This window comes from Lissotriton helveticus, chromosome 2_1, assembly GCF_964261635.1.
Source record: "Lissotriton helveticus chromosome 2_1, aLisHel1.1, whole genome shotgun sequence".
Lineage (NCBI taxonomy): Eukaryota > Metazoa > Chordata > Amphibia > Caudata > Salamandridae > Lissotriton > Lissotriton helveticus.
The window spans coordinates 147,671,565-147,689,975 of NC_136059.1; the positions used below are offsets into that span (position 1 = coordinate 147,671,565).

The 18,411-nt window shown below is 44.6% G+C and overlaps 1 protein-coding gene across 1 annotated transcript in view; it reads right to left on the minus strand.

The window, feature by feature from the left end:
* Nucleotides 1-1,419: 1,419 nt before the first annotated feature.
* TESK1 (testis associated actin remodelling kinase 1) overlaps nt 1,420-18,411 on the minus strand; it is a 493,128-nt gene continuing 476,136 nt past the window's right edge. Inside the window, exons 9-10 of the mRNA XM_078674640.1 lie at nt 14,609-14,753; nt 1,420-6,116 (exon numbers count right to left, since the gene is read on the minus strand). Of these exons, the coding sequence (XP_078530766.1) occupies nt 4,975-6,116; nt 14,609-14,753 (1,287 nt within the window). The 3' untranslated portion in view covers nt 1,420-4,974. The remainder of the gene's footprint in view (nt 6,117-14,608; nt 14,754-18,411) is intronic.

The following is an 18,411-nucleotide window of genomic DNA, read 5'->3' on the forward strand; positions in this document are numbered from 1 at the left end:
TGAACTGAGACTGCATTAGGTAGCATCATATTTACCTAAAGACTTTAAGCAGCTGGAGTAAGAGTCTCACTATAAGAGTGGGTAGCAGGACACTCAAGCTTAACGCAAGAAGATATTTGACTAGACTGCACCAAAACACTGAAGCACACAAGAAAAACACTGAGGAAACCTGGGATGCTCCGGATCACATGTCTGTGGAGGACTGGAAAAAAGAGCTGACATTGTAGGCATGTCTGGCGCCTTAAATTATTTCCATATGTCATTTCCTGAGAAAGCAGTTTGTGACATCAGATGGCACCACCAGAGATAGAACATTACATGGAAATGTACAGATCCAGTAGGGCTCTGATATCGAACAAATAATATGCATCAATAAATTAAAAAAAACACAACATTCTTTAGTTATTCTCTTTGAATACCGGGAACTATTAAAATATTTTCGATTCACGGGGATTCAGGCAACTGCACTTATCTCAATGTAGGGATAGTCAGAGCTAATCATTGGTGCACAGAACCGGGTGTTCAATACCCCTAAACTTCCCAGGTTTAAACAACACCTTAACATATAGATTCACTCATTTGGTCCAGCAGCCAACATTATATCATACACATGATTTATTTTTCAATGGAGTTCAAAAAAACAGCAATTTATATGATGTATCATAAATTCATCGTTATTATGCATGACCGCATTCTGACTTTTTTTCCCCCTTTATTCATGATTCTTCTTCTTCACAATCGGTTAAAACACGTAGCCAACGCGTTTCGTCCTCTGACTTCTTCAGGGCATTCAATATAATCCCTCCTATCTGGACTACACAATGTATATAACAGTTCCTCTCTTTTGAACCCGTATAGTTTTAACCTCATAAGTTGAAGTATGCCCACATAATGGTAAGTCAGAGAAGGGAGTTCACCAAGAAATAGGAGTTTCATCCAACATATACAGAATGGGCATTTCACTACAGTTGATGGAGTCCCATAATTCCAGAATTAGGTCTGGCGATCAGTATGTGCACAGGGTTCCCGCAATCGTGTAAGGCGCCTTACGAAGAATCATGAATAAAGGATCATAAAGTAAATATGTCTGAATGATGTCGTGTATAATGATAAAGAAATTATGATAATTTATCTAAACTGCTGTTTTGCTGAACTCCGTTGAAAATTAAACCATGTGTATGATATAATGTTGGTTGCTGGACCAAATTAGTGAATCTACCTGGGATTATTAGAGTGTAGCTGAACACGGATATGTTGTTAACGTCATACACCGAATTCTACCATAATAAATGTGAAATTATACGTGCAGTGATGGATAAACTAGGTGAATGCTCCTCTATATGTTTCATACCCTCTAATGCAAAGGACCAATGCTATATTTTCTATGTCAAACGTATGATAAAAAAGTTACTCCATAAACATCGCGATACATTCATTTTTATTGAAATATCTTAAATAAGCTTTATATATTACTAGCAATATTCTTTTCTGTAGCATTTAAAAAACAACAAAAAGGTTTGCGTTCACCAGTGCATTATATACGTTGCTTTTTTACAGATTCTTTTTTTTTTCCAAGAAACTTTATTTACAACTTTTAGAATTAAAGAAAACAAACCAGCAGCCATATTGGAAAAGGGACAAACCGTAATTCTCTTTTGGATTGCCTAAAATTACATCTCGCCTGCTTCTGACAATGATGGGCCCTTTATGACCAGAAAGGGCTCAGATTGTCCACTGGAACTCATTGAACATGGTGCACTGATCCGTCAGTCTGTTATTGTACACATTCTAGGTTAACTTGCCTCATCTAAATCTCAAATCATGTATTAGCAGTAGACCTAATATGGTTTCCAGTATTTCTAATATACTGTTTAACCGATGCAAGAAACAGTAACATGAAAAAACATGAAACTTCTAATGGTCCTCTCTAGGACATTGGTAGAATGACACTTGGACTTGCTGTATACGAAACAGAACAAAATATAATAAAACAGAAAAAAACACAGAAAAAAACTTGGTAGGTTAAACAAACAGCAAAACAGTGAAAGGAAAAGAACACCTCAAAAATAGATCGCAATCACTTGCTCAAAAAATGATGCCACACGGGGTCTTTTTTAATGGCATCTCTAGGGAGCTGAAAGGGTTTACTGGAATCAGTTTCACATTTATGGACTGGATTTCCACACTCTGCAAGAGCTGGTGCTGTGCGACGATTGGAATTCAAGTTGGGAGCCTGTTTTAATGTGCACTTTATGTGACAATGCAGGCGGAAGGCTAAGGGGTACAACCTTTGCTCAAATTACTGCATATGCATGGTAACTTTCCTTGTAACAGGAATAAGCACACTGTTTGCAGGTACTCATGAGGGGCAAAATGTGGGTTCCAAAGCAAAGACAGGAAGTGTTTGCTGGTACTGGATTAGTAAAAGAGAACCAATGAGACTAGGTTGACTCCTTAGATTCTTCTGGTTGAAGATTGGCTGCAGTTAACCACAAAGCACAGTCATTACCCAAGACACCAATGGAGCGGCTCCCGTCTTTACTCCTAGTGAATGTAATGAGTGGTTTACGAAGGCCCGACTGTAGACCTTGATTCAGAACAGGCACAGCGGGCAATCCTCTACTTCGAGGAGCCTCTAGTGGGTAATGCTCGTCGACAATAGGCTTGTCTTCTTAACAAGAAAATGAGATGGCTCTAGGTACACATGCTGACTGAGTGACTTTGAAGGTCTTCTCCTTTGTTACCTAGTATGGGTTATACTTCCAGTGAACTTACAGTTTCTAGCTTTAAGCCTAGTGCCAATCAACCTAGTGCAAATTACTTATCAGTGCATTTCATCTATGCGTAATCGCACAAAGGAGCCCTTCCATATGTTTACTGTTAAATACAGGCACATAAATGATGCTATGCATGTAGCCATGGTATAATTGTATGTCTATAAATGTCTCACTTGGGCACAGTGGATAGAAAATTGTGTAAGTTAAATGCAAACTTCCTGGCCCCTTGCTAACATAAGGTCGATGGTCCCACAATCTTCACAACTTACTGACACCCCTCACTGCACCAAACACCAGATTCACAAATCCCGCATTCGAGCTCCAGAAAGCGATTAACTCCTTAGAGTACTCTGTACATTTCCTCAATCCACCACGTTTCCATACTATTCCGGATGCAATCAATGAATTTATTATGGTCTCATATTGGCATGTTACTGCTGCAAACAACAGACCACGCACTCGTGAGCAACTCTGCATCCCAGTCCACAGTTAGAAATACTATGAGCTTAAGTGGACATGAGCAGAGTACCTCGGAGATACTGAATACAAAACCAAATTATTGTTCTAATGTATTAGCTTCTGTTTGGTGATTAATCCACACATTCCCTCCATGGAAGTGGATAGATACAAATATCAGATTTATCAGGAAGAAACCTAGATCGAGCTCACGTAGATTGTGATTAAAGCTTGACCCTTTCTCTTTGTGTTAATGCCGATTATCACAGCTTGAAAGATGGGAATTCTACTTATTTTAAATCTTACCTCTGAATACCCAAATTAAGCAGTACATTACCCTGGTGTCATAAGCCTACTGCAGCCTCAAGACAAGCCCAGAGGATGTGTCCCACAGCTCCCCAATGATCCAGACAACGCACAGGAGGAAGCCGTCACACGTACTGCAATGCTCTGAGTGCATGGATGAGGAACAAGCCATCCTTAGAAACAGGAATCGATATCTGGCAGGCAGGGGGTGGTTGTGACATTCAATTATCAGCTTTAAGATCACTGTGTGGGTGTACACTCTAGCACCACCTGGTGGTGCAGCAGAACAAAGACACAGACTAATAGTGTGGCCAGTGGAGGAGGCCCAACATATGTAAAGTTTAACAACAAGCCCCAATATGAGGTAGCCATAACTGCTAGTGAAGGGACGGTCATGTGAACCAAGGCCACCGCTGTGCCACATGGCTACATTGGTGTCAGCAAGAAGCGAGCACGAAATAAGTGTCTATGAAAAGTGGAAACTAAAGGGCAGTGTGATCCCGGGCCTATGGCAGAAGGGCCACCTGTGGCCCAGGCAGGTTCTAGCTCCTTATTTAATTGTTAAGTTGATTTATGGTGGAATAAGTAATGAGCTTGTTAGAATAAATGTGCAACCATCAAAGATCTCCTGTGACCAACTCTGTAGTGTGCTGTGCTCATTCATAAGAAAAAGAGAGAACGAGAGACAAAGACTGTGCGAGAGACAGAACCAGCAAGGAAGAGAAAGCAAAACCCAAATGTTTTCCTTACCGTCTAGGTCTAGTGCTACAAACATGACTCTCTGAAGGTAGAAACTGTTGGTGCTGTTTTTGTTACCCTGGGATTTATTGCACTTTCCAGTGAATCTAATGTGATTTGAAAAGGTTCTTTCGGAAGTCTCATAATTTTCTCTAACTAATTAGAACACAGTGGCAAACCGTTAATTTTATCTTTTCATCAGGGAGTTCAAGAATCCCAAAGGCAGATCACCAAGCACCAAGACTGAAACCACAGAATGACAGTAACACTGACGAGTTCTCAACCGCTTCCATGCAGATCATCAAAGCTGTGATGCAATATCTTCAGGCTGGTGACCTAGCGCCAGTCAGCAGGCTCTGGGGGCAAGAGTAGAACCCTATCCCGTCAATGGGGAAAACACCAGTTTACAGACCTCTGGGAAATAAGTAAAGTGAACTTTTTTTTACAAGAAAAGGAAAGCAGGCCATTCCCCTTTCAGGAATTAAAAGCAACACCTCAAACATTAGGAGCGGTAACCAAGTAGAAGTACCATGCACCAAGGTTGGACCACCTCTCCATCTTTGGCTTCACCTCCAGAGACCCTCCCTACTCACACCAAAGTAACTTCAGGAAAGGCTGCCATATCATTGAGTCTGTTCCTTTTCATTAAAGCAAAATAAATCCCAAGCAGAAGGTGGTCAATGCACTGCCACTCTCCCTAGGACTGCGCCTCGGGCAGCTTCAGACTGGACTCTGCAAGGGGCCTGCCGGCTTTGGAGTCCAGACTCTTGTCCGTGCAGATCAGGCTCTTGGACTCACAGTTTAGATTTTGGTACCGGGAAGGGTTGGGAGAGGGCCGATGACACACAGACATGAAGCTGAAGCTGCCCAGGCAACAGCCCGGGCACGTGATGACCTCGTCTTGGTCCAACACAGAGGAAGAGGCATTGAGGGGGACTGTGCTGGAGTTCTCTGTCCGCTCAAACACTACTGAATTGGGGATACTGATTTCTGAGAAGCTACAATCCAGCCCGCCAACACCCGGCCTCGGATAGGGGAAGCCACCCCACTTATGTGGTTTGCTGACAATGACATTGTTATTGTTGTACATCAATCCATTGGGAGGAACGACCTCTGGTGGCCACCGATTGGTGGCAGAGGAGGAAGTAGTGATGAACGCTCCATTCGTCAGAGGCTGCAATGGACCATCCAAGAAAACATTTCCCTCCACACTGTCTGGGCTGCTGGAGCAGTCCATTGGTTCCACATCTGCCAGTCCCCTGGGAGTCATGGAGTCCTCTGCTGTCCCAAAAGAGCTGGAGTCTAGGAGGCTTCCAGATTCAAAGTGCAAGCCGTCTTCCTCCTGGCGTCCACTCCGCAGAGGGAGGGTCTGCCGCCAGTCATTATTTGGTGGTCCAGGGTCCATTAATAGATTTGCCTTTCGAGGAAGCTCGGGAGAGGATGGCAGCGAGTGGCACCTTCGCGGAGTGAAGTTCGGCTGGGAGAAGTCACACTGTGTTTCCATCATTGGCTCTGGGGTCACTGGACTACTAATCTGGTAGGACGGAGGCTGGGGCAGGTCAAAGGTCAGCGAAATCACTGATTTGCTAGGTGTATCAAAGAGTTTAATCCTGCCTCCATTCAGATCTTCACGCTGGGAGAAAGGGTTGAAGCGTGCTGGGGTGTCGATGTTCATCCCAATGCCCTGGTACGGATACCCCATCCGTAAGAGGGCCGGTGACTTCGGAGGAAACATGTCAGACTGGCTTCGGGACAGGCGCTGATCAGGCTGCAAGTGCGGAGAGCACAGGCTGCTTTTCCATTTATGACCAACTGGCGTTCCCTCATTGTCGTTCTCGCCTGTACACCAAAAAAGCAAAGAAGAATACATTCAGCAGGTATTGCGATAAATTATAACTATATTGTAATCTCTTACAAATATTGAGAAATTCTTTTACTGTAACAATTTATAATATGGCATCTTACAGACAAAACACCTGGTGTCATGGAAACATCAGAAATACACTTTTACCTGTAATGCTCTTTTCTGTGTAACATTTAGTTGGAGTGCATGGCCCTAATGCCCCCTGCAGTGAACTGGCAAACGATGATTCGGCTAACAGTGGGGCAGATGTTCCAGGACTAGCTATCAGCAAACTGCCCACTGCCAGAGGACCCCTAGCACCATTACCGGCAGAGAGCAGTCGGTCTTCACCCTTCTCCACATGCAAAGTTAAGAAAATTAATATTTCTGGCACTCATCACGGATTTCTAATCAGTTTGTTACACACAATGCTACTTTCCGCTCTAATTTTAGTTAAATTAAAAGAGAATTAAATGCTTACACATGTGATGATGGATCTGCAGGTATAGAGAAAAACTTTGGGCAATATTTAAGGCACTGGCTTGAGAAAAAAACATATCGTTCAATGTAACACGCTTAGTGTTGGGCGGTGAAAGAATGTCAACTGAGATGTTTCAATACACAGATAAGCCATTCTTTCAACTCTTTATTCCCCTGATTCGGCTTCAAACCTCCGTTACAAAGAAAGCCCCCTTCCTGTCCCTGGAGTAGAATGTATTCAACGCTGAGGTACAGCGCACCACGCACAGTGGCGGGATATGTATGCAGTATGCAAACAAAAGCACCAATGAATAGATAAAATAATACGCTCTACTCACTCAAACAGTAACAAGGGTGAGGTCAGTCCTGGAGTCAGCAAAGATGCACTATATACTGGTTCCTTGCACTTCCTCTTTCTGGTACTGTATGGCTGCTGGGATGCTTAGCTGGAAGGAACAGCTGCTGCCCTGAGAAGTCTCTTCAAAGGGGTGGATGAATCAAGGAAAGCAAAGACAGACTGTGGCAGAGACAGACTCCCTGCACTGGACCATACCACAGCTTTGTGTGTGTGTGGATGTGGACATTGGAGGAGTGCGCCAGCGGTCCTGTACAACCAATTCCTGCAGCTCCTGCTTTAGTTGCCGCAAACTCTACACACTTCCTACTATTACTAATCTGAGCAGAAGTGGGACAAGCACTAGAGTGGTTCATTTTGTTCCACATGGACCTCCTGCTGAGTGAGGAAGGCCCAGGAGGAGTGCTGATCTTCCAGTTAGCTGAAGTGAGGAGACTGAATGTGGCCCGGTCTCTGCTGATCCCTCCCCCTACTCTGCACAGTGAGAGAATCTTGCAACATTGTTATGAGTTGTAAGGGATCACCTGCTTATGAGAGGGAAAGAAGCGTGACTCAATAGCAGGAAGCAATGCTGACCCTGCTCAACGGCAGTCTTTATGTAGCAATGATGATTTTAAATGACTCCAGTTGCCAGGTGAGAATCCTGAACGTCATTATTTATCATTAAAATACTTCAGTAGCCTCTTGAAATTCTTCCTGCCCTCCATGATACTAGAGGTTATTACAACTTCATCGCCAAGTGCTATCACGTAGTCTACCTACTAAAACAGAAGAGAGCCTGTAATGAAAGCAGTGGAGGGACGAGAAGGACTGAAGGCGCATCTCTGGAGGATAGCAATGCTGGAGAACTATTATCGAAGCCGAGTGGCCTTTTGCATCACTTCTCACTAGTGCAGGAACTTCTGTACGTTCACATGCTTGGAGTTCCTATAAAAAGGATTGTATCCCACACCATCCAATATAAGTATGCGGTCTACTTAAGGTAGAGCTCCAAATATAATATACAGGCAAATGCACATGGAAGGTTGGTAAATCTTGAGGGTTTACAGGTTTCTGAAAGGTTCATGTGGCCAGCGGCCAATACCAGAGACTGCCAGTTGCATGGTGGGAGGTGGGGGAGGGAAATGGGGGTGTCTGGTGAGAGAAAACATTTTGTAGAGCGTCCCGCTAGCACTAATGAAGGCGGGAATGCAAGACAATGTGAAGGAAGAAACAGAAAATCCAGGTTTTCATGCGTGGTCTCAAGCGTCAATAGTTAGACAGATTTCCCAGAGAAAATGGAGGCTCAGTAACTGGAGGTCAAAGAATTAAAGGGACGACCACCCACAGATCCTGGCTTTCTAAACAGGAGGAACTCTGCCGAAAAATAAATGAGAAGACCGACTCTAGCTGTAAGGTAAGGCTGTGCCGTCCGCTGGATGAATAAGAGTCCTTTTCCTGTAACATGGCAGACTCAAAGAAAACTAAAGCCGGAATGTTAAAAAAATAGGCACCAGAACTAGAAATGGATCAATGGGTCAAAAACAATAACAAGTTTGAGCTTGAATCCGCTGCAGTCATTTCAGCAGATAGTTTGGCAGCCCTAGAGGTCCCAAAGAAGAAAAAGAAAAATCTTCCAATTTTTCAGATTATACCAACCAGAGGACGATACTTTTTACACCGCATGTTTAAGGAAGAAAGTCAAGTCAAAGATGACTCCCAGGTTCCTGACAGACTTACAGGGTCGAAGAGCAGTGCCAAACTCTGAAGCCACCAGTCAGGAGCCCAGAGGGCAGGAGGGGCCTCCAAATGTATGATTCCAGTCTTGTTTCGAGTAAGCGTGAGGATATTCTCGCTTCTCCAGGAGGCGTCACAAGTCCGACAGTAACAGAAATGATTCTGGACTTGTCCTGTGCTGTGCTGTCGTTGAAATGACAACCTGGGTATCGTCTACATACGACACAAGTGAGAATCAAAAGCTTGGAACCAGAGCGGCTGAGGACATGTTGCAGAGACTGTAAATCAAGGAAGGACTCCTCTGGTAAATTAATGAGGTTAATTGAAAGGGCAGTAGAATGACTTCCACAGCTCTATCACCCAAAGAAGAAGATCCTATTTAGTGCGCAGTCTTTGATTCCAAAGCTAAGAAGGCAGTGATCAGTGAGGAATGAGCAGTAGAGCGAGGCCAGCAATGAGGTCTAGTAGAAAGAGAAAACTGATGCCCTGCCTGCAGAGTCTAGGCACATGGTGTGATGAAGGCAGAAATGCTGGAAACGTTGGAATAGCGAAAGGCTACAGAAATATTACACATGCAACATACAGTTCACGAGGGCAGGACTCTTTAGTCTTAGTTAGAGAAAGCAATGTTCGCCATGTGGACTACTGCGCCACATTCTGCTATGGCTGCAGTGCATGAGTTCTTGGTGGATCTAGTGAGCCAACCTTGCTGGCTGACAATACTGATAAAAGGTAACTGAATTTTAAGTTAGTTGGCAACAGAATCAACAAAAGTAAAAGTAACAGGAACAGGACTCATTGCTGGTTCACAACCTTCTTTTTCACAAGCTACACAAGGGTGTTCCCAACCAGGTGCGTAGGCAGTCCAAGGAGCAGGTCATGTCAGTATCGGACAGATTGTTAGGTTCGGTATACCAAATAGCAGCAGTAATATAGTTTTCGTCTATTGCTCACTTGCGATAGGTGCAGGAAAGCGGAGCTCCACGCATGCCCACTCCAATGGGCAACAGTATAACCTGGGAGTTGGTTAGATCCACGGCTAAGTCGATGATCAACAATGAGGCCACTTTTTTTTATTGCTTCATTATGTAGGATGACTTCCACTTCCGCTCTACTATCCTCAAGTATCAAGTCCAGTGGGTTCGTAATACCCTTCCCCCCCGACACCCATATTGGAAGTCAAAAATAGCGTAGGTACTGTAGTGGATACGCAATTAGGCATCAATAATGTGTTCAGGGACTATTTGAACGACTTTATGGTCTTGCAGGCGCCTTACAGGCGTTGATTTTGAACTCTTTTTTGATGGGCTACACCTACCACAACTCACACAGCAACAGCAAGACGAGCTGATGAGGCCAATAATGGGAGAGGAAAGGCAATTAAAGCTCTACCGCGTAATAAAACTCCAGGGAGTGATGGCTTGCCGGCCGAATTTTATGCAGTGTATGCTGACCTGCTGATTACCCGCTTGCAATGTATATATCAAGAGTCGTTGAAGACGGGTGGGCTGCCTGCTACTGCCCTACAGGCGCTGGTGATCTCCGTATTAAAACCGGGGAGGGACGGTTTACTTATCTCAAGTTACAGACCTCTATCACTTCTGAACATGGACTATAAGATTCTGAGCAAATTGTTGGCTACCCACCTCGGCCAGTTTATTCCTACATTAACCCCTACCGCGCTACCGCGTTTTCCCGCTGTGCGCTGAAAAAAAAAAATGCTTTGTTTAAGACAAAGCCAGCTCGTCATCCGCGTAGCGCAGGTAACGCCCATGACGAGCTGACTTTGTCATCAGCACTGAAGGGGTTAATACACACTGATCAATGTGGGTTTGTACCGGGTAGAAATACAGCACTTAATATCAGACGACTCCACCGGGTCATGCTGGGCACACTTGACACAGGTACCAAATAGGGATGCATATCACTCGATCTGAGACAGGCATTCGACTCTTTGCGCTGGGACTATATGTTCTATGCCCTTGCACGATTTGGTATACCAGATGAATATATAGCGTGGGTGCGACTACTATATATGAACCCCACCGCACTGGCGCGTACAGGCTGGCACATCTCCATCTCCTACTAGAGTACACGGATATTCTAGTTTGAGTGACTGGACCGCTGTTATATGAAGCAGGAGCTCCTTACATTATCCATGGGTTTTTATATTGTATGATTCACAAGATTGCACAATAATCTAAGTCAGTTTGTGGAACCGAGATGATAACGGTGGAAATGTGAAAATGCTACCATAGATGCTTATTGCCGGACATGCGAGTAGGGGGAGGGAGGGCGGGTAGGTTGTTAGTTGAATTGCTGTCAACGTATTGACCATTGATAGATTGGTTTACTCATGGTATGTATTATTAGACTCCCAATATAGGAACAAAAGCTGGAAATTATCCATACTGGTTTGAAGCCGGAGATTTACTTACAGATGACAGATTGTTAAACAATGTCTTGCAAGGATTCTCATAATGTTTCGGCACGATCGCTGAGTATTCTTCTACACTGATTGCAAATGTATGTTATTCTGCCATGTACAACTATGTTACTGTATCATGTACTGATGCCTACGCTGATTATTGTGTAAAATCAAGAAAAACAGATTTAAAAAAAAAAAAGTATCAAGTCCAGGAAGGCAGACATCACCAACGGATAGTGCAGGAATTAAAGGGTTTTACTTGAAAGGAATTGAAAAATCTCCCCTGTATGCATGGGAGTACAGAGCATGGAGAGGCTTAATTGCTGTACGCACTTTGGCTGGGGAATGTAATGACCGGATCAAGCTTGTGAGCGAGTCCGTGGAGAATTCCAGATGTCTGTACTTTTTTTTCCATTTTGCTAAAACAGTGGAGGTCAAAGAATCGGCCTCATGGCCGAAAACCCATATTCCCAAATGTGTTCTTTGACTAATATCGCTGAACTGACTTCCATTTATGAGCAACAAACTGTTCTGTTGGGTGAACGAAATCTCCTCAAGGGGAATGTAAATAATGTTTTTCATTAAACACAACCATAAACTTATTTTAAATATAGTATTGTTTTGATATATGAAAAATAATATATTTAAAAACCAGTTGGGTTAGTGGTTCTTAGATATCATTTTTCTTTAAAGATTTGTGTTTTTGAGTAGAAGTTTCACACATGTTTGAGGGATCATTTATAGGCCCTTCTAGTATTGAATGTTTAATGAAAAACATTATTTTACAATTCCCCTTGAGGAGACTTCGCTCACCTGACAGAACTGTTTGTAGCTCATAACTGCATACCCGGGTCCTGAGTGACACAGGGTAACCCGATTACCGACTTCCGTGGCATCTCTTTAAAATCACAGAGAAACACTTTCCCTTTTATTTCCTGCCCTTTTCATTAGCAATTGTAACATTACACAGTTATCTGATGGAAAATCAACACAGCAGCAGCTCAGGGAAACACCGGTAAAATGTAATTCTATTCAGCACCAGGAGTACGAATGTCACCCGGGTGCGCCGCATTTCTCTCGTTCATCCTTATTTTTCTCATCTGAAGGAGTGGGTGAAGAGGCTTTGTTCACACCTTCATTGACTTTTGCTGTGCAAGGTCAACTAGACCAATGTCGAAGCATGTCTACAGTCGTCCTGAGGTGTGTTTGGGAGGAGGGTGCTCCTTAGGAGGTGCAGTGCTAATAGTCTAGTCTAGTCTCGATACTTGTATTGCGCAACATATCACATCCCAAGGGAGTCTCATGGCGCATGCGGACGATCCTGGAGTGGGAGAATGAGCCAGAGGATGGAGCTAGCAAAAAAGCCAGGTTTTCAATTTTTTACAGAAGGTGATATGTTCCGTTGTTATGCGTAGGCTTAAGGGAAGTTCATTCCATAGGGATGGTGCCATGAAAGAAAAGGCACAACCACCATTTCTGGCCGTTTGAACTCTGAGCGTTGTGATTTAGTGCTTGTCGACCAGGTAAATACCATGTCAATTTCTGAGTCCAGTATTTTGGTCCTCGACCGTACATGTGTTTATGAACCAAACACATGGTCTTGAAGATAGTTCTTTTATTTACAGGGAGCCAATGTAGGATTCTCAGACATGGCAGTGCGGGAGATCGTCTGGGTAGGCCTAGAATCAGACGAGCGGCTGTATTTTGTACGACCTGCAATTTCCTGGTATAGCACTCGTTTATAGCGAGAAGGAGTGAATTGCCATAGTCTAGCCTATTTACGATGAGGCCCTGGACCAGAATTCTGCGTGCTTCGATTGGTATCCATTTAAAGACCTTGCGTAGACTCCGCATAATTCCGAAACAGGTGCTCACCATATGATTTACTTGGTCCTTCATGGACAGTTTGTTGTCCATGCGGAACCCTAAATTGCGGACTGATTCCTTTGGGCTAGGACACTCCCCTAATTCAGAAGGCCACCAATCTTGGGTCCAGTGTTCACTTGCTCGCCCAAATAGCATGACTTCGGATTTGGAGCCATTCAACTGGAGATGGTTGTGGCCCATCCAGTTCTAATAACCTGGAAATCGGATCAAAAGGCTTAGGTGGCACCAAGGTCACCATAGTCCATGAAGAAGTTAAACTTGATAGACAAGTAATGTCAAACAAGGTGTGAAAATCTCCTATAAAACTGATCTACCAGTGTAGTGATGCCAAAGCAAACTGGAAGTTGCCCCACGGGAGGAAGCGATACCTACAAAGGAAGGCAGGCAGAAATCGTACTCCGGTCCTCCTCTTCATCAATAAAACAATATCCAGGTCTACACACTGTGAAGACTGGTGGTTCAGGTCCTGTGTTCTCCTGCACCTCGGCCTCCACATTGATTGGAGACCGGTGCAGCATAATGGTTCTGTAGGCAGTACAAGACACAGATCAAGGGGCAGAAACCGAAGTGGCAGTGGACAGGGCTGCTGTAGGTCATGTGGTCCTTTGGCGACTTTGCTTTCCTGGCCATGGAAGAGGGAGGTTTATAGGTCATCGAAAAGAAGAAATTAGTTGACTTGAGACCAGTCAATGTAGAGCACACCAACAAGAGCATGCCACAAGACGAAGTCCTCAACAGTGTAGCAACTGAAGGGGGCGTCTTCAACAATATGGTGGCAGTTGTTGCACCAGGATTTCACGGTCTATAAAGCCCTTGCAGATCAGGCATTTATCAAGAGCACAGAAAGGTAGTTTTGAATGCTGCAAGACGTTTGGTGCCTTTCAGAGGAACCGCTGACTTTGACAACAAGGTAGGGTGCTCTGAAAAGAGGGTCAGAAATTCCAAGCCAGGGATCCGAGTCATGTCAGCATTTTGTTAGCAATCGTTTAAATGTTTGAATCCATTTGTCATACTGACCATCCACAAAAAGGCAACATGTATTGCAAACCTCCGGATACTGTTCAGACATGGCGGAGCTACTAAAAGGTAGAAAAACAGGCTTTGTCCTCGCCTGCAGTCCAGAAATAGATCCTGAAGGACCCCTTAAAGGCTGCACCCGAGAGAAGGAAGACCCCGGAGCGTAGAGACCTACGGTTGAAGTAGAGGACACGTTGCAGCAGTTGTTGTGCTTGTCCGAACGCCGTCGACCAATGCATGGTCACAATATGAGGTAAATGACCTCTAGAGGCACTGGAATTGTAATCCCCAGCTCATGGGCTGCCAGCTGAATGAGCTGGCGAGGTGGGCCGACACTACTACCTTAAATTGATGTTCAATAGATATGTCACGCTATACCAGTGGTTCCTGGACTTCAAAGCATTTCAGGATCTAATGATGTACAATGTGTGCCTTTCTTATCAATTTAAGTGCCTAACTTCATTGATGAACCATGAGCGTAAAATACTTTGATTTTTTACAGTTAACGCGATTCATTTTTAGGCGTCAATTTATGATTATTTGCAAGCTTATTTCTGATGGCTCACATTCTTCTACTAACAGTGTACTGATGAATCTTAATTTACCCTTATCAGTCGCCACAGCAGTAGTTATCCCCTCGCCTGCATCACTGATTCCAAGGTCTATGTCTGCACCCTCGGTATAGCGCTCCAGGATCACTTCCAACCGCTGGACAACGTCAAAGAACGAGGGTCGTGCTTTCTGGTCCATCTGGGTTAAGGGAAAATCAGATCGATTAATGCGGTCATTTTTCAAATAGGTACCATGTATTTAATCCAGCCTTATCAATCATACAGATTAATTTTGGTTGATTATTGCTAGAGTGATTAATATCGGAACCCTTTATATGGGTTTTTCCCCAAAACCCTTGGGGCATTTGTTTCAGAAATTTCGAGTTTCATTTCACAATTATCTTTCACTTTAATTAATGTATTTAACCAGGGAGAGCCCATTGCCTCTCCATTCCTTCACACTTATCCCCACTTTTTTTCTCCATATTATATTAACTGAATCCTTTCAGTTTTTCCATCCACATGCTTTATCAATTTTATTTTCAAACTTACCAATACTTTTAGTTTATGTTTTACACTATTATCCTTCATTCCTAATACCCCAATACCTGCCTATATCTTTTCTCTTTTTATGTTTAGAGTGTTTTTACCTCCAAAGTGTTGGTATCCGGAGGACTATGCCCTGACAGAACACATCAAACAATCTCTTCTCAGTGATGAGCTCAGAGGAGAAGGGACAAAAGTACAGTATCCCTCTCTGGTCATACTTTTACTAACTTTGACTTACCAAGCCTTTGTTGAATTTACCTCTACTTGAGAGCCTCAGCAGAACAAACTCATCCAAATACTTTTTGTAGCTTCTTTCTGTAACTTAACAATTTTTCAACAGTCCTCGCTGGTTTTCTTCCTAGTCTTCCAGTGCAATTTATGCCCAACCACCAAATCATGCTGTTGTATTCGATGCACACCAGCAGCATGCACCGACACCTCTAAAAGCAGTTACTTCTCCAGTGAATATCCAAGACGACTGATATATAACTATTAACTCTAATGCTGTTTTGCTGCAGATATTCAGGAGATCGCTTACACCTCTCGGTACCTCTATCGCCAGGACACTAGCAAGGGTGGCCGGAACTAGCAGAGTTACCCAAACAGTCCTCAAGATTCCAAGGAGGTCTGCCAACAGCCACAGATGGACACGTTACGCTTTGATTTGGTGCCAGCGGACTTGCACAAGATTCCGCGGAGTTCAGCCAGCAGCCGCAGGTAGACACGCCATGCTGTGATTTGGTGCCAGCAGCGGGTTCCGTACTGTAAAAATCAGCATGAACAGCGCAGCAACTCGAGTTGATTTTGTTGCTGCTCGAGTAGATTTTCTACTCGAGTGTCAGCCTACTGACCGCGGAAAGTCGTTACAGCCTGCGTTAGAAAAATGTCACAGGATGTCCTCCTACTGACTGGAAATCATACTGGGGCACCAAATCTCACTCGCCCATTTATGTTTTTGGAGCCGCGCACAAGAAAAACTTCTGCCAAACGGACATTGGTGGAATTTGGAGTGAAATACATGTTACAAGAGTAATGTGGAGTCTGAAAAATTATCAGAATATTCCACCCACCCCTAGAAACTAGGTATCAAGTGTTGCTCATGCCAAATTTGAACTTTGCACCCAATTTAAAGGCCAGGTGTGTAGGTCGCTAAAGGCACAATGCACTTCCTCTCTGCTGCCCATTGTTTCAGGGCTGCCATACGTGGATAAAGCTTATTTAGTCATTAAGCACCCGCAATGAGCCTCTTTAGCACTTCTGTTCCCAGGCAATGGGACTACACCCACAATGGAGGTTCAAACAATAAAGAAAAGGATGTATAGAGGAAAAGCTCTGCTGTAAAGGCCTAGAAGAGCAGAACACTATGGAGCTTTTTATTAAATTGAGTTTTAGGATAAAAACAAATTGTTGGAAACTGGCCCTCTTCGCAGGGACATCCCCAAACATTTTGCCTTCCTCCTCCATTTTTTACTGAATTTGTTTTGGGTGGCTTTAGGACTCTGCTAACCAGTGCTAAAGTGCATGTGCGCTCTCCTCTAGACATGGTAACATTGGCTCATACCTAATTGGAATATTTAATGTACTCATAAGTCTCTTGTAATGAGCCCAGCCCCTGCAAATTAAATGCTACTAATTGGCCTGCTGCAAAAAACAACAAGTGATGGACTGAATGTGGATCAATGTCACACACTCCCCCAGTCAAAAGATCTGGGCCCAAATCCATCGTTTTTTTGCACTCCACACCACCCTGGGTCAGATAATGGCTTTATGCAAATCAGCTCTGACCCTGTTGCCCCATGGGAACAGTCCAGTCCGAACTACAACAGCCATATCTTTCCCAGACCGGAATCAAGCATCCGAGGACCGGACCGGTTTCGAGGTAACACCTCTCTTCAGCCCGGCTAGCTTGACTCCAAGTGGTGTGGAGTGCCTGGGACCCACGTCTGGGCATCCCCAGCGCACTTAGGGCGGCAATTGCAAAAAACAACAAGTGATGGACTGAATGTGGATCAATGTCACACACTCCCCCAGTCAAAAGATCTGGGCCCAAATCCATCGTTTTTTTGCACTCCACACCACCCTGGGTCAGATAATGGCTTTATGCAAATCAGCTCTGACCCTGTTGCCCCATGGGAACAGTCCAGTCCGAACTACAACAGCCATATCTTTCCCAGACCGGAATCAAGCATCCGAGGACCGGACCGGTTTCGAGGTAACACCTCTCTTCAGCCCGGCTAGCTTGACTCCAAGTGGTGTGGAGTGCCTGGGACCCACGTCTGGGCATCCCCAGCGCACTTAGGGCGGCAATTGCAAAAAACAACAAGTGATGGACTGTATGTGGATCAATGTCACACACTCCCCCAGTCAAAAGATCTGGGCCCAAATCCATCGTTTTTTTGCACTCCACACCACCCTGGGTCAGATAATGGCTTTATGCAAATCAGCTCTGACCCTGTTGCCCCATGGGAACAGTCCAGTCCGAACTACAACAGCCATATCTTTCCCAGACCGGAATCAAGCATCCGAGGACCGGACCGGTTTCGAGGTAACACCTCTCTTCAGCCCGGCTAGCTTGACTCCAAGTGGTGTGGAGTGCCTGGGACCCACGTCTGGGCATCCCCAGCGCACTTAGGGCGGCAATTGCAAAAAACAACAAGTGATGGACTGAATGTGGATCAATGTCACACACTCCCCCAGTCAAAAGATCTGGGCCCAAATCCATTGTTTTTTTGCACTCCACACCACCCTGGGTCAGATAATGGCTTTATGCAAATCAGCTCTGACCCTGTTGCCCCATGGGAACAGTCCAGTCCGAACTACAACAGCCATATCTTTCCCAGACCGGAATCAAGCATCCGAGGACCGGACTCGAGGTAACACCTCTCTTCAGCCCGGCTAGCTTGACTCCAAGTGGTGTGGAGTGCCTGGGACCCACGTCTGGGCATCCCCAGCGCACTTAGGGCGGCAATTGCAAAAAACAACAAGTGATGGACTGAATGTGGATCAATGTCACACACTCCCCCAGTCAAAAGATCTGGGCCCAAATCCATCGTTTTTTTGCACTCCACACCACCCTGGGTCAGATAATGGCTTTATGCAAATCAGCTCTGACCCTGTTGCCCCATGGGAACAGTCCAGTCCGAACTACAACAGCCATATCTTTCCCAGACCGGAATCAAGCATCCGAGGACCGGACCGGTTTCGAGGTAACACCTCTCTTCAGCCCGGCTAGCTTGACTCCAAGTGGTGTGGAGTGCCTGGGACCCACGTCTGGGCATCCCCAGCGCACTTAGGGCGGCAATTGCAAA